The sequence below is a fragment of the Morus notabilis genome, unplaced genomic scaffold (genome assembly GCF_000414095.1).
Source record: "Morus notabilis unplaced genomic scaffold, ASM41409v2 Scaffold15, whole genome shotgun sequence".
NCBI classification, from domain to species: Eukaryota; Viridiplantae; Streptophyta; class Magnoliopsida; order Rosales; family Moraceae; genus Morus; species Morus notabilis.
Window position 1 is genome coordinate 680,826 of NW_010367234.1, and position 17,049 is coordinate 697,874.

The following is a 17,049-nucleotide window of genomic DNA, read 5'->3' on the forward strand; positions in this document are numbered from 1 at the left end:
TTATTATTATTATTATTATTATTATTATTATTATTATTATTATCATTATCATCATCATCATCATTATCATCATTATCATCATTATAATCATTATCATCATTATCATCATTATTATCATTATTATCATCATCATCATCATTTTCATTTTCATCATTATCATCATTTTCATCATTATCATTATTATTATCATTATCATCATTATCATTATTGTTATTATTATTATGTGACATTTCCCAGGAGATAGCCGCAGTTGCGATAGAAGTCCACATTACATCTAGATCAATAGCTGATGAAAAACTCGGAAAGCATCCTGTCTATGATAATATGTGCCTTCACTCTATGGTAATAATAATATGACTCGACAAGCTTTCAAAAAAATAATAATAATATTACTCGACAGAGATTTCGACAGTTAAATTAATGCTAATCATATTCATTTTCAAACTAATAATGCAGATCAAATGCGTCAATAAAGATAGCAGTGTCGTTTTTCAGGATGAAAGTGTCATCTTTGCCGATGTCATTCTGCATTGCACAGGGTATGCTCTCTGTTTGGGCTTTGGTTTGATGATCGAAAATAAAGCGTTTTTGGTAGCATTTTGGAAATAATTTTGATTTTGAGCATAAAAATGGAAATGGGGTCTTTTGAGAGTATTGTTGGGACTATTTTTGAAACTGCATTAGGTGTTTTCGACAGAGATTGTAATTAAGGATAAAAAAGAGTGGAACTGAATTATTTTGTTATGAACATGAAAATATTTACTGAGTGTACAAGCTTTCAACAAAGAAAACGGAGAAGGCGAAGAAAAAAAAAAACTTTTGAGCGTTTTTCATCATTTTCTTAACAAAATATGAAAAATTTTTCTATTCATTTTTGTTTCCTGACAAAAAAGAGAATCAAACTATTTCAAAAGCCTATCCAAAACACTCGCTTTGGAGATGATAGCAAACGGCTTAGTCTTTTGGTATGTCTAAACAATGAAAGTTACCCTTCATTACCTTTCTTAAGGTACAAGTATCATTTCCCTTTTCTTGAAACCAATGGCCTTGTCACCGTGGACGACAATTGCGTCAGACCATTGTACAAGCACGTCTTTCCACCGGCTTTGGCTCCATGGCTTTCCTTTGTTGGATTACCAATGAAGGTAATATTAAACAAGCATATTTATTTATCTCAATAGGATTAAAATCTCACTATTCACATGAGATGAGTCCTGTTAAATAACTAAGTGAGATCTAACCTAATAAGACTCATATGAGTGGTGGGATTTTATTCTTATAGGGATAAATATTATTTTTCTATTATACATGATCTCCTTTAACTAAGATAAGCATATACTTGAATGCTTCTTGGGTTTTCGCATGAAAAATGGTAAATTTTGTATGATTTGTTTTCTGCAGGTTATTCCTTTTACCGTGTGTGAACTTCAGTGCAAGTGGATAGCGGGTGTTTTGTCTAATCGAACAACACTTCCTTCTGAAGAGGATATGATGGAGGACATTAACGTGTTTTACTCCATGCTTGAAGTTTCTGGCATACCCAAGAGATATACTCATAATTTGGCCTATCATCAGGTAAAATTAATGATTCACACCCTAATTGTTTATTTATTTAGAGATTATTCTGATGATCAGTACCCCTAACATTAACTGCATGGTGTCAGGATCATTCTTACTTTGGTTTTAAAAACTCTCACTTTACTTCATTAATTCTACATACCTTATGTTCAAATTCTCATTAAAAGAAAACGTAAAATGATCACCTGATCTATTTAAGCCCCTCTTTTTCTGTCTATTTTTAATAGATATTTTCACAAAAATAATTAAGTGGGATTAAATTCAAATTTACAGAGGACAAATAAGAGGTTTTGAAATTTAAGGTGCAACATGAAAATGACTCTAAAATTGAGGGATCACTGATAAGAATAGTTCTTAAATTTTTTTTTTTTTTTTTTTTGTGTTAATATTTCTTCTTTTATTTTTCAAAAAATAATCATGAGCGCATTTCACATTCATGTGAGCTTCTCATTTGCAATATGCAGTTTGAGTATGATGATTGGCTTGCGGTTCAGTGCGGTTGTCCACCATATGAAGAGTGGAGGAAACAAATATTCTTTGCGGTAGCCAGGATGAAGCATGCTCGACCAGAGACATTTAGGGATGAGTGGGATTACGAGGATTTGATATTGCAAGCTCACCATGACTTCATAAAATACTTACAGATAAAGTAAATATATTATGATTAGACAAAGCTTATTTCTTGTGTTTTTGGTTTAAGTTAATACACAAGTAAATAAAGAAATTTTAGTAAATGAAATAAAGCGCCACCTCCTGTTTTGGTGGCCAAGGATACATGTATGTCATAATCTATTATGCATAGATTTGGAAAGGTGATAAAAATAGTCGATAATCAATTATTAATTTATTGATTATTCTAATCAATGCCCTTTAATTTTAAGATCATTTCTCCTAAACATATATAGGACAGTCCTTCCGTCCCTTAGGGGACGTGACGGACGTCCCCGGCTCTTTTTTTTATATATTTTAATGTCGTTATATTGGTTGTCTATTAATTTCTTTCTTATTATTCGCGTAATTGGAAAAGCAAATTATTGGGATCAAAATTATATTTGTTTAATGTACCGAAAAAAATTAAAATGTGTCAAGTAAGTAAAACCGAATATAAAATATTGAAAATCTTAAAATCCCCTAATTAGAGCCAATATTTTTTTAGCATATAATTAATTATTACCAAAGCGTAGTGGTTAATGCAAGGCTCAAAGATTTCATTTTTAATGTATGCTTCTACGAACACTTGGCGTGTTAAAGTCATGCAAGGATTTCATTACTTTATTATTTGGAGATCAGCTCAGACTGTAACATCATCACATGGTATCCTTCTAGAGTTGCAAACAGTATTTATTTAATCATTTGCTTGGCTTACAAAGTCAGTTTAATATTTTTACAGGTACTCCTTAGTGCAATTATTCGTAATATTCGCTGGACAAATTAAGATTATGACAATTCCGAGGATTTCATGTCAGTGATGTTAGAATTATTCTACTCTGGCCCTACTTAAGTATGAGATGCCTTAATAAGGTCTCTAATGCCAAAACATTATAAATACAAAAAAAAAATGTTAATGAAATATAAGAACAGCAAAAAAAAAAAAAAAAAACGGAAAAAAAAAGGTAAAACAAAAAAAAAAAAAAAAAGAGTAAAAAAATTAAACAGACAATCAGAAATATCGTTCATAGGATTAAATTAACCGAAACATGTGATTGGTGTTGGAACATTTGATATTTGATATCGACACAAATATTTGGATTATAAATTAGTGCGCAGTCGTACGTTATATATTTGGATTATAAATATTTGAACTTAAATCTTTGGTTTGACGACAAAGCCACAGTACTTCATGTAGGGTCTGAGGTTGCGCGCAAAGCTAAAGCCACGAAATTCACACCAAACGACACTTAAGACCCAAACAAAAAACAAAACAAAAAAACAACAAAGATATTTTAAATACTACCATTTGTGATCAGAAACAAAGAGCAAGGAAACAAATATCAGAGAGAGAGAGAGAGAGAGAGAGAGAGAGAGAGAGAGAGAGATGGAGAAAAGTAGAGTACTGATTGTTGGAGGAACTGGGTACTTGGGAAAGAGGATAGTGAAGGCAAGTTTAGCGGAGGGTCATGAAACGTATGTCGTTCATAGGCCTGAGATTGGAGTTGACATTGAGAAAGTTCAAATGCTGTTGTCGTTTAAGGAGAAAGGAGCTCATTTGGTGGAGGCTTCTTTCGACGACCACCAGAGCCTCGTGAACGCCGTGAAGCTGGTGGACGTCGTTATTTGCGCCATTTCAGGCGTCCATATTAGAAGCCACCATATCCTGCTTCAACTCAACCTTGTTCATGCAATTAAAGAAGCCGGCAACGTTAAGGTACGTATCATTTTTTTATTTTCTTTTTGACAAATTATTCTTTAAAAAGTTTAATTTTCTGATAGTTTTGATATCTGACACTAAATTATATACTAAAATTCACAACATATTTTCTGAATTCTTCTTAATAGGGATCCCATCGAGGTCTTCTTTTCTTTTCTTTTATTTTTTTAAATGGCAACAAGGATTCAAATATAGAGTAATGCCAAATCAAACAGTTAATGTTACATTAGTTGGCTCTATAAGTTTTTTTAATTGTGCTAGGATTACACGTTGCTCTTCGCAAAAATATTTGCCTTCACGGTCGTATATAGTTACTTGCACTTTATTGATCATGTATACTTACACGTAAGGAAAAAGTTTCCACAAACGCATATTCAAATATTGTTTTACCTAATTCAATTAACTATACATGTTCTATTTGTTGGGAGAAAAAGACACCCTTACTCCTGCAGCAAAAAAATAAATTGAAATAGATACAATAATAACATTGAGAAGATAAAAATTTACAAGGTCAGCGAAATTGTCTACATCTATGTAAGAGAGAGAAGAGTTAACTAACAACCTCAGAATCACATACTCAATAAACTTTCTCAATCTGTCTCTACCAAAAATCTCTTAAATCTTATCTTTCTTTCTTCTCAATTTTATCTCTTTTTTAAAAAAAAAAAAAAAAAAAAAAAAGAAACAATCTTTTCTCTCCACTTTTCTCCGACCACCTAAAACCTGACGAAAAAAAAAACATATTTATAAACTCCCAATGGACCATAACATAACCACAAACCAAAAAGGCACAAAATAATAACTTAAGCCCAAAATATTAATTTGATCGCATACCGCTATTTTCTTAATCTAAGTAATAATGCTCGATCGGAGTTCGAGAAATCATAAAGTACTAGAAGAAGAGTGTATGCATTGTTTGAACAAAACTATTTAGAAAATTAAAGTAATCATCGGTAATATATAAACAATATAGTTTACTTATTCTTTACAAAGTTTCATTGCATGTATCTTTTGAGCTAGCAATAAAATAGGCACGAATCAATGATATATATATATATATATATATATATATATATTATTCATGGCAGAGATTTTTGCCATCTGAGTTTGGAAGTGACCCAGCAAGAATGATGTACGCAATAGAACCGGGAAGAGTAACATTTGACGACAAAATGGTGGTGAGGAAAGCCATTGAAGAAGCTAAAATCCCTTTCACTTATATCTCTGCTAACTGCTTTGCTGGCTACTTCCTTGGCGGTTTATGTCAACCTGGTCACATTCTTCCTTCAAGGGACTCGGTCACTTTGCTTGGAGATGGCAACCAAAAGGGTACTAATTATGATTGCAACCTTATGACTTCTACAATATAATTTGTAATTGCACACACCGAGGATAAAATAAGAAATCACTTTTTATCAAATATGAATGTATTATATAGTTAAAAATTCTGTTATTGAACAAGCTAGAGCATAAAGACAATTTTTCTCTTAACATGGAGGTACAATTGGAATTTTTATTAAATTCAGTGTAAGACTTAGAACTATAAAAGATGAATGAGGCGCACATGTCTTACTCAACTATGAAGAACTCTACTACTGGGAAGATCCGAAGAATAAAAGTAACATTGTTAATTAGCCACTTATATTATAAAATAGAAATCGATATCTATCATGTGAAATAAAAAATAGAGTTTTTCTGGTAGAATTTCTCAATCAGTAAGACCAGTTTCTAAACAACAAAATTAGTTAAGATCATATCTAATTAAAAAATATGCAGAATATATAGTTTTTAAATAAATTTGACGACTAAAAATAAGGAGTACTTTTCGGTAGTACCTTTTTCTCAGAACCTACAAGCTAGAGAAACTCTCAAAAAATAAAATAAAAGAATTGTATTAGTTTGTGTAGAAAATTGATATTCATGCTTGTATAATTTGTACTGCTGATCTTCAAGAAAGGCTGTGATCTGATGAACATTATCAAAATCCTAGAATCTCTAGGGACGTGCCCGTTATTAACATTTTTTTTTTCACTTTACAATTTGAATTTTTTTAAAATTTATTTAAAAATATTATGATATATAATGTTTCAATATAAACATGTTTTTTTTAATTGTTTCTTTAAAAATAAATAAATAAATAAGCTAATTATTCATTTTTTTAAGTCAAACTGGAACACGACATGCATAATATGAAAAATAAATAGGTCTTAAAATTAAGAGATTTCAACAATATTTTGATAATGATAAAGCTAAATAAATATAACCAACTTATTTTTATTTTTCAAACTAAAAAAATTATATTCATAAAAACTAATTTTCCAATAACAGTGTAAAATTTTTAAGTTTAATCTTAACCTATATAAAACTATAATTTTATAAAGTCAACAATTACATATTATGCATAAAGAGGGTTGAAAAAAAGAGTTGAAAAAAATATGCATCTTCTCTACTATAAGTACAGATTCATAAGTGAAAATATTTATGAAAATAAAAAAAAAACAATAAATGAGGTGCTTAGGAGAAAATTAAGGAAAAAATATTTTAATAGGAAATTAAAGAAGAAGAAAAGAACCATATTTAAAATACAATGAAATAAAATAGAAAGGAAGAAAAAGCTGAAAATATAATTAAAAAAAGGCTTCAAAGTGAAAAAAGAAAAAAAAAAAAACAAAACAAAAACCAAGCAAGCACGCAGGTTGAAGTACAAAAACTTCAATTACCCTCATCCGGGCTTCTTATATAGAAGATATAACTTACTAATATGTTAATTATTACCTTATAAAGGAATTTTGTATGTTAGCTTTCTTGATCTTAAATTAAATTTTGCAGCAATATATGTTGACGAAGATGACATAGCAATGTACACAATCAAAACCATAGATGACCCGAGAACCCTAAACAAGACTGTGTATCTTAGGCCGCCTAAAAACATTCTATCTCAAAGAGAAGTTGTTCAAGTTTGGGAGAAGCTCATCGGCAAAGAGCTACAGAAGTCTTCAATTTCCGAGAAAGACTTCCTAGCTACTCTTAAAGGTTAGTGGAAATTATACGTATGTCTCTAATCATTGGGCTTAAGAATTCTTATATGATGCAGTTTTTTGAAGAGCCATTAGTAAAAATAATAAGTTAGTTTTATTGGCAAAATAATTTTTTAAAAAAATTAAAATTTACAAAATGACTTCGGAACGGCTATAGAAATGACCACTTTTTACAAAGAACGATTGAATAGTCATTTTTTTTTTAAATGAAATAGATCATTTTATTAATTTCATTATAATGGGCAGTCATTCTATCAAATTTCTTGTTTAGTAATAATTAAAGAGTGAAAGAGAAGCTTGTTCGTCTGTCAAAAAGGAAAAAAATAAAAATAGATGTATAAAGAAGAAACCATCAACTAGCTCGATAATATGAAATATTAAAAACCGATCCTCTTTAACGTCAACTAATATTTAAAGGATTAAAGATATCAAATTTAATTATGAAACTTCTTCTGATTCTATTCCAAAAGTTTTCAACCGATCTCAATCATTTTTCTTTTTTTTTTTTTTTTGAAAATAAGAAGAAAAAACTTCATTTAAAAAGAAAAGAAAAGATTTTATAAAATTAAAACATAATTAAAAGGCCTAAGAAAACTAAAGAAAAAGATCTCTATCCAATACTAGGACATAAAAATTAAAAAGTTTATATATAGGCACCATGCCCGTTATTGGCATTGTTGTTTATTCGTAGAGACAAAATAAAAGGGGATCGATCACATAGAAAAAAAAAAAGAATTATTGGAAACGAGATGATTTTTCTTTTTTTCTTTTTTCCCTATCATTGAACTTATTACGGAATAATGAAATAATAAAAAGGAGAGAGGTATTTGTCGATGCAATCACATTTTTATAAAGTATGGGTTGCGACATAATCATTAAGGTTTGTTCATTTTACCGTTCAAATCATAACTTAAATTTTTTATTATAATATTTTCTCTCATAAAAATTTAAATTTAACTTTTCTGTTATAGTGTTTTCTCTTACATAAACTCACTTTTTAACTCAAGTTCTCAACTCAAACATATGAAATATTAAACGAGGCGTAAGATTTTACTATAGATATTAATTAATTAATAATCGCAAATGCAGAACACATAAATTTGTCACCATTACTTTCTCCATATAATCGTGTGTGTATACGATTTTTAAGTGATTACGCTTTAGTTATCTATTAAATATAGAAAACACCACCGTTAAAATCACAATTAACAGAAAATGACCCTATTTGTGATTCTTATGCTTATTGAACTTACTGAATTGGAGTGTAGCATTGTTGATCCTTTAAGGCTAGTTTTTATGCTAGTATTTTATGAATTAAAACTCATCAGGATAATCGAATATATCCCTATTCCATAAGATAGACTACGTACTGAACATTTGCCACAGTTTTCAACAATAGCTCTAGGAACAGTTTAAACCAATCTATTTTGCCACAATTCGTTTTTGTAACTAATTCGCATAATTAGCTACAAAAGTTTTGTAACTAAAATTTTTTAATTTATTTGTGAAAATACCAATGCAATTATTTAGTGACAAATTTTTTGCTACTAATTATAATTTGTAACTAATAATAAACATTTAGTTACAAATTTCATTTTGTCACAAAAAGTTATTTTTTATTTTCTCATTTAGCTAAAGCCACAATTTGTTGTAGTGTCTTAAATTGACCAGTAGAATGCCCAAAAACAATATCCCATTCTCATTTCTCCAATCCCTTTTTATTTTCTCATTTTTGCATATTCGTTACAAATTGCTAATCGTGCTAAAGTATTTCTTTTTTGGGTTTTCCTATTCGAATAAAAAAGAACAAGATTACGCACAGCAAATTGGATTGGGACATTACTACCATGTCTGTTTCGAGGGTTGTCTTGCAAATTTCGAAATCGGTGATGATGGACTTGAAGCTACTCAGCTTTATCCAGAAGTGAAGTACATTTCAGTGGAGGATTACATGAAGCGCTATTTGTAATATAAAATATATAATAATGAAATATGAAAATATAAGACCCTATATATTAATTTGTTTCTTGTTTGAGTTGTGTAACGGCTGCAAAATGGCATATTGCCGATCCAATAATTAAGCTGTTCTTTACATGGCTTTGTTAATTAATGTTGCAAAGACTGTTATTATAATTAACTACTTAATAAGCAAGCTAATTTCCTTGACTGGTTACCTTTTTCATTCATCATTCTTATGTCTGATTCGGTCCGAACCCAATGAACCGATTAGGAACTTCGGTTTGGGTTCTAAAGCCCGGCATACCAGGGCCAAGCCCACCTGGCCCAAACTTTTTATAAGGGAAATTTATAAGTAAATAAAAAAGAAACAAAAACAAAAATAAGCACTCGCATGACTCATCCAGCCCGAAAAATATTTATGGACTTAGGTTATCAACTTGCCCATCTCTAACACTTTAGCGAGTTGAGACTATCAATATTTTCACATTATACATATACTAAAAGAGATGATGAGATTTACTGTTCATGCTACAGTGCAATGAACAGTGTCTTTTCCGTTTGAGTCCTGCTTTTTTTCTCCTGTTGAAATTTTAATTACCGTTATGTCCAGTTTGTAAAATTACTATTTTGCCCTTCATTTTAGATTTTTGTGCTTTTATTTGCTATGACCATTTTGGTCATTTACTAAGTATTTTTGTCTTTATCAACATATCTAAAATTTCCGGTTGTATCCTAAATATGTGTTTTTATCATTTTATCCTCAGTTGCTTACCTCTGATTTGATTTTTGTTTGGGTACTTTTGTCTTTCGTAATATATTTTTATTTTTATTTCCGTTTTTTTTTCCTGCACAGCTGTCTTTGAAAAGACAGATTTCAATGGTGGGACCCCGTGTTATACGTGTTAAATCAATGGTGGAATTCGGTGTTGTACGTGTTAATCAATTCAAAAAATGTCGTTTGTGTCCCATAAAAGTTGCTTTTATTATTTTGCCCTCAATTTTATTTCGTTCTTGCGTTTATCTACTGGGCATTTTCGTTATTTCGTTCGGTGGTAGTTGTTTAGTCTTCTCGAGAACCTTCCTGCTCCTTTCACTCTCACATCTCACATCTCACGTTTTCCATTTTCTTCTTTGCTGAAGTTTCTCTCCTCTGTCTATTCTCCATATCTGCTCTTCGTATTTTTAACGATTCCTTCTGGTTTTGGTTTAGATTTTTTAGGGCTTTGTTTTTGGTTAAGTTTTTACATTTTCTTCTCCTTGAAATTTTTTTTGTTTTCCAATTTTCTTCTACCTAGGTACTTTTAGCTTTTTAGGGTTTTTTTTTCCCAAAAATGTTTCTTTGACATTTTTTGGGGTTGTATCTCGATTTGTTATGTTATGTATGAGTTTTGTTTTTTGTTTGGATAATTTCTTAATTTTGTGCTTTTATTTGCTATGACCATTGTTTGGATATTTTCATAATTTCATTTCAGAATAGCATTTTGCTATTCTTCGAAGCTTCCAACTTCATTTTTTCTGCACATTTTTTTGGGTTTCCTTTCTTCTCTTTCTCATCCTCTCCATGAAGTTTTCTTCCTCATTTTTCACTGCAGATCTTCAAAGTTTTAAGGTCTTTTTATTCTGAATATGCTTTTCGTCTTCGTTTTCTCTCTATTTTTTTCTGTAATTTCGTTTTGGTTTCTTATGTTTTGCATTTGTGCATGTCTCTGGTTATTTATTTTCGTGAAGTTTCTACCTTTATTTCTTCCGTGAAAAAAAAAAATTTTCCCTTTTTTTATCTATTTTTTATTCATTTTTTTCCTCCTTTCTTTTTTCAGATCTATTAGTGTTTTTATACATTTAGCTTTTTTTTACTTCTATTTTTTTTTCCAGATCTGTTACTGAGGTTTATGGGATTAGATATCTGCATTTGGTTTTGTAGTTTTATTTTTCGTTTATATTTTCTTAGATTTGATTTTGTTTTTTCCCTGTTTTTCATTTTTCCAGATCTCTTAGTGTTTTTTTTTTTTCATTTTTTCCCTTTTTTAATAAATTTTTTTTTTCGTTTTTCCAGATCTGTTAGTATTTTTATAAATTTGGCTTAGTTTTTGTTTCTATTTTGTATTCGGGTTTTTTTTCAAGTTTTTTCATAGATGTTAGTGACGTTTTTGGGATGTTACCGCATTTGGTTATTTTTGTGAAGTTTGTTTCACTTTTTTTCCCCTTTTTGTAAGACTTCTGGGATTCTTTTTTTATGTTTGTTTTGTTTTGTAGTTTTGTTTTCCATTTTAATTTCCTTAGATTTGCCTTAGCTTTTTTCATGTTTTTCATTTTTTCAGATCTGTTAGTGTTTCTGAAATTTTTTAATGTTATTTTTTTCCATACTTGCTAGTGTTTTTATAGATTTGGTTTCGTTTTTTATTATAATTTTTTAAAATTTGTTTTTTTTTATTTCCAGATTTATTAGTATTTTTATTTCCAGATGTATTATTTGTTATTGTTATCTCTTAATTGTTTTCTTCTTTTTTTAATTAAGTTTTTATTTTTACTAATTATTAACTTTTTTTTTGCAGGTTATATTAGTCGGGAATATTTAGACATTTGTTTTTAGTGCAAGGTAATTCTTTCTAATGAGATACTTTGTTTTGACTGTCTGCAGGTTATTCGTTCTGTTCTACAGTACTTATCATGCAGCGTAATACCTGTTTTTAACAAATTATTACCTTTTGTTTGCAGCGTAATAGCGGTAGTATTAAGTTTTGTTTGCAGTATTTACTATCGCCATATGCTCAAACGTTTATTTTCTTCGTATAAATATATTGTTTTCTCTTTCATGCTTATAGTCATTTGCTTTGCTTCTGCTTTCGTTGTCATATACTTATCGTCTATCTTCTCTGTTTTCTTCCTTTTCTTCAATTTTCATTAGAGAAGTTTTTTTCCCCGTTCTATTATCTCTGTTTTGAAGTGTTTTTAGTTCTTCTGCATCAATTATATTCACTTTCGTTATTCCTCTAAGGTATTTATTTCTTACCTTTTTCACCTCATTTCCATATACTTATCGTTTATCTTTTATGTTTTCTTCAATTTTCATTACTGAGTTCCTTTTGTTATCTCTGTTTTGAAGTGTTTTTCCTTCTTCTGCATCAACTCTATCTACTTTCATTATTGTTCTAAGGTACTTATTTCTTACTTCTTCCACTTCATTTCTAATTCTCTATTAAAAATCTATTGGTCCTTGGTGGTGATGATGTTTTTCCTCTTTATTGTTACCATATATTGAGTAATTGTTAAAAGTGATTTAGCAAGTATTGATGTTGCCAGGATTATTGAAGATTTATCTTTATATTATTTTGTTTAGGGTGTTTATGTTTTTTAAAAAATAACAAATCTTTTTACTTCTTACTTGCAAATATTTTATTTTTCTTATTCCACACTGAACCATTTCATTCTTTAACTGATTTTTTTTAAGGTTTTTTTTCACTATTACAGTTATTAAAATTTGTTCCTCTGTTATTTAGTGTAAGTCTTTCAATAATTCAGCTGGTAGCCAATGATAATGTTGAATCATAATTCAGTTACATTTGATACATTTTGGTAGCAAAAAAAAAAAAAAAAAAAACTCCGAAAATTGTTGCCATGTATTGAGTAATTGTTAATAGTGATTTACTAATTATTGATGTTGCCCGGATTATTGAAGATTTATCCTTATATTATTTCATTTAAGGCGTTTATGTTTTTTTAACAATAATCAATCTTTTGACTTCTTAGTTGCAGGTGTTTTATTTTTTTAATTCTGCTTTAAACCATTTCATCCTTTAACCGAATTTTTTCCTAAGGTTTTTGTTCACTATATTTACTCTGGTGTTTATTATTTGGTAGGAAGTTATAATCATTTAACTGTGATTTAACTTTGGAAGTTTCTTATTTTCTATTTTTTTCCTTTTGTCCATCGTTTTTTATTATTTTATTTTTTAATATAACTATTTCAATAATTCAGCTGGCAGCCAATTACAATGTTAAATCATATTTTAGTTACTTTTGATACACATTGGTAGCAAAAAAAAGATGAATACCTGAACCATTCCTTTTATATATTTTGATGTCTTTGTCTTTTTGCTTCTTACTTGCAGATGTTTTATTTTTCTTATTTTAGCCCTCATGAACATTGTAATGATGTCATAGGTGGCAGCCGTGTATATTACTAGATGTCATATATATAACCTCATTTTGTACTTTCCTATTTTCTTACCTGTGCTGGACAATTTTTCCTTTCCAATTGACTTTTGATCATTCACTGCTATTCATATTTCACTTACTAATGTTTGTTGTCTGTACTTGACTATTGTTTCTTTCTAATCCACCTTTGCTCATTCACTGTTATTTTTCCTTCGTTGACTAACACTTTGTATTTATACATTGTTCTAAGCTTTACTTCAAATTAATGTCTTTCTTTATCAAAAATTTTGTTTTTTTTATTCAAAAATTTACTCACACTGTTTTTTTTTCTTACCATGTACTGGAAAATAAGCTACAAGTTTGTTTGATGAAACATTACAACACGGAATCTGAAAATTTTCTTGCAGGGGCATGAAATAACTCAAAAGTCCAAATTTATGATGTAATTGAGACATAAATTTGTATATAAATTTTTTTCTTATTCTGTTATAATTATTTTCAGGAAGCAATAATAGCTTTTCTTCCTTTTAATACATGTATAATAATACATATTATTATTTATAACTATATTACATTTCTTTTTTTGTTTAACGTTTATCAACTATTAAAACCAACAAAATAACAAATAAAAACAGGAACCAAAAAAAAGGAGTTATGCCAGTCCAAACATTTGGCCCCGAAACAGCAACAAAAAATCCGTTTGTACTAAGCAAAGCCGAAATTGATATAATTCAATAGTTTTTAACATAATAATATCCTTTAACATCATACAATTTTATTTTTAATTTTTTATTCTGAAAACTTCATTTCTTTTTATTTTATATTTTATTTACTTTATTTTTTTCCCTAAATATGTTTGAATTGCTTTTTTCTTATAGTTTTTTCCTGATTTAATATATGTGTGTAGCATATTAGTATAATTAGGTCAATTCTAAAATACATTTGTTTTATTTTCTTTCTTATATTTTGTTTTTAACATATTATAACCATTATGTGGTAATAAATTATTTCCCTAATGTGTCATTTCCGAGCAGATTTGGTCATTTCCTACCTCCAAATTGTACTGCAACACTTGAAAATCAATCGTTACCTACTCTATCTTCATAGCAAAGGATCATTTCTATATATAGTCTGATTTGGTTAGCTAAAATTTGCTATTTACACAGCATTCCAGGTATTATTAAAATTTTATGTCTTTATTATTTCAATATTTATTTATGAGATTAGATACGGTTGCTATTGATAATACTAAATATATTTATTTACTTTATCTATAATAAAATATATTACTTTTACTTTATAGTATAATATTGTAGGATACTATATATGGTTATAAACTATTAATTTCTTCTCATATTTTACTTATGGTATTATTATTACAGAATATTTATACATATATTATTTTTATTTCTGAAATTGTATATTCAGTTTATATATGTTATATTGTTTTATATCATAATAATTTTATAATATTCATTCATTGATTAAAAAATTCTCATAAATATTTACTTATCATGTTATGTACGTTTAATTTATCTTATTTGTTAGATAAAATTCTTTATAATGTTTTGTCTAATATAGTAATCATATATGCTCATATGCCATAATCTTTTCTAACATAAATATAAATTTTACAAAATAGTTTATTAAATCACAATGTATTGTAATACACAGATGGAGCCGAAGAAAAAAATTTTAAAAAAAAAACGCCCATAAAATCTAACTACCGCGTACGTCGTATCATCTCACATATGGACGAGGATTCAATAGTTGTAAATACTGATTACTCAAGTAAATTAAGTTCTAGTACAAGAGATTCATTCACACTGATCCCTCGATCCAGAGTTGATGTGATGCAACATCTGACCCAAACTGAAAACAGACATATGCTACATATGTCTGAAATTGAAAGCCACCCTATGCAACAAATCTCTGAAACTGAAAGCAGATCTTCTGAACAAGTTCGTGCATGAACATTTGAAAACAACACACAAAATCGTAAATTTCTTACTTATACTAAATAATACATTTTTTCAAAAAAAAATATTTATATAATAGTTTCACAAACTGATCTAAATTTTTTTTCTTAGGTGATACTAATATGTACATCGACTTTGGAAATCGTTCTTATATTTGCCATTATTGTGGTGTTCTTTTTTGGCTTAATGAACGAATCAAAAGAAGTAACCCACTTAAATTCAATCTTTGTTGTAGACAAGGAAAAATTATAATACCTTTTATTAAACATATTCCTTCTATACTATATAATCTATTAGATTATTATGGAGGATCATTGAGTACATACTTTCGAAAAAATATTAGAATTTATAATTCCATGTTTGCATTTACATCATTTGGGAGTAATATAGAAAATTTCCCAAAAAACTCTATCGGCCCTTATATTTTTAAAATAAGTGGACAAATACATCATTTGATAGAATCTCTTCTTCCAACTGATAATAATCCTCCTAGATTTTCACAATTATATATATATGATACGGAAAATGAAATTGAAAATCGAATGGCTTCATTCTCATTTGAAAATGAATCAAAAGATTTAATAAAAATAATAATTGAACATTTAATTACAATGTTAGATAATACAAATAATTTAGTAAAAAAATTTTGAATGATAAGAAATTGATATGAAGAAGATAAATTACCATCTATGAAACTAAGACTTATAAATTGAAGAAATACAGGTAATAATCAATATGAATTACCAACTTCAAATGATATAAGTTGCTTAATAGTTGGAGATATTGGTGAATACGAACAAGGAAGATATATTATAATTGAAGATAGAACAAATTCTTTACAAAGAATTACAAAATTACATCCATCTTATATGTCTCTTCAATATCCATTATTGTTTCCTTATGGAGAAGATGGTTATAGAACAGATTTAAAATATAATGTAAATAACACATACAAAAGAAAAAGAATTTCTATGAGAGAATTTTATTGTTATCAATTACTAGAACATCAAAATCAAAGTGATATCCTATTTAGAAGTCGAAGATTATTACAACAATATGTAGTTGATGCGTATGCCTGTGTAGAAGAAGATAGATTTGATTACATTAGAAAAAATCAAAAAAATTTGAGATATGAATTTTATCAAGGAATTCAAGATGTTATTACAAAAGGAGATACAAATGCACAAGCAATAGGTAAAAGAATTATTCTTCCTTCCAGTCATACTGGAAGTCCTAGATACATGATCCAAAACTATCATGATGCAATGGCAATTTGTACATATTATGAAAACCCTGATTTATTCATAACATTTAAATGTAATCCAAAATGGCCTGAAATTGCTAGAGCTTTAATAAAAATACCTGGTTCTAATTCTGCATATAGACCTGATATTATTGCAAGAGTTTTTAAAATGAAATTAGAACATTTTTTCAACAATAAAAAATGAAAATATTTTTGGAAGAATTGTAGCAGGTTAGTACATTTTTTCCAGATCTATGTTCTTTTTATCTATAAATATTAAATAATATTATTTAATCCTTATACTAAATATATCTAAAATAAATTTTCTGTTCAAATTTTGTAGATCTGTACATAGTAGAATTTCATAAACGGGGTTTGCCATATTTTCATTTCCTGTTTTGGTTACATACCGACGATAAACTACATGATCCATCAAAAATTGATAAATTTATTTCCGCAAAAATTTCTGACCCTGAAAAAAACAAACTAAAATACAATGTTGTTGCTGAATTTATGATGTATGGACCATGTGGAATAGCAAAACTAACTGCTCAACGTATGAAAAACTCAGAATGTTCCAAAAAATTTCCGAGACAAATAAAAAATGAAACATATATCGAAGAAAATGGATTTGTCAATTATAGAAGAAGAAATACAAATTTCTATGTTGAAAAAGATGGTATTAAATTAGATAATAGATATGTTGTTCCACATAATATAGATCTATGT

General features: G+C 28.4%; 1 protein-coding gene and 1 pseudogene across 1 annotated transcript; both read left to right on the plus strand.

Moving 5' to 3' along the window:
* LOC21405638 overlaps window positions 1–2,231 on the plus strand; it is a 13,396-nt pseudogene extending 11,165 nt beyond the window's left edge.
* Window positions 2,232–3,592: 1,361 nt separating this feature from the next.
* Window positions 3,593–8,953, plus strand: LOC21405639 (bifunctional pinoresinol-lariciresinol reductase). The gene is made up of 4 exons (XM_010112130.2): window positions 3,593–3,943; window positions 5,035–5,275; window positions 6,776–6,979; window positions 8,790–8,953. Exons 1-4 carry the CDS (start codon window positions 3,614–3,616, stop codon window positions 8,951–8,953), a joined length of 939 nt encoding a protein of 312 aa, XP_010110432.1. The 5' UTR covers window positions 3,593–3,613.
* Window positions 8,954–17,049: the final 8,096 nt, after the last annotated feature.

Coding starts and splice junctions, on each gene's coding strand:
- LOC21405639 (XM_010112130.2), top strand. CDS start 3,614: ATGGAGAAAAGTAGAGTACTGATTGTTGGAGGAACTGGGTACTTGGGA. Junction 5,276..6,775: donor TGGAGATGGCAACCAAAAGG/GTACTAATTATG, acceptor TAAATTTTGCAG/CAATATATGTTGACGAAGAT. Junction 6,980..8,789: donor CTTCCTAGCTACTCTTAAAG/GTTAGTGGAAAT, acceptor CGAATAAAAAAG/AACAAGATTACGCACAGCAA.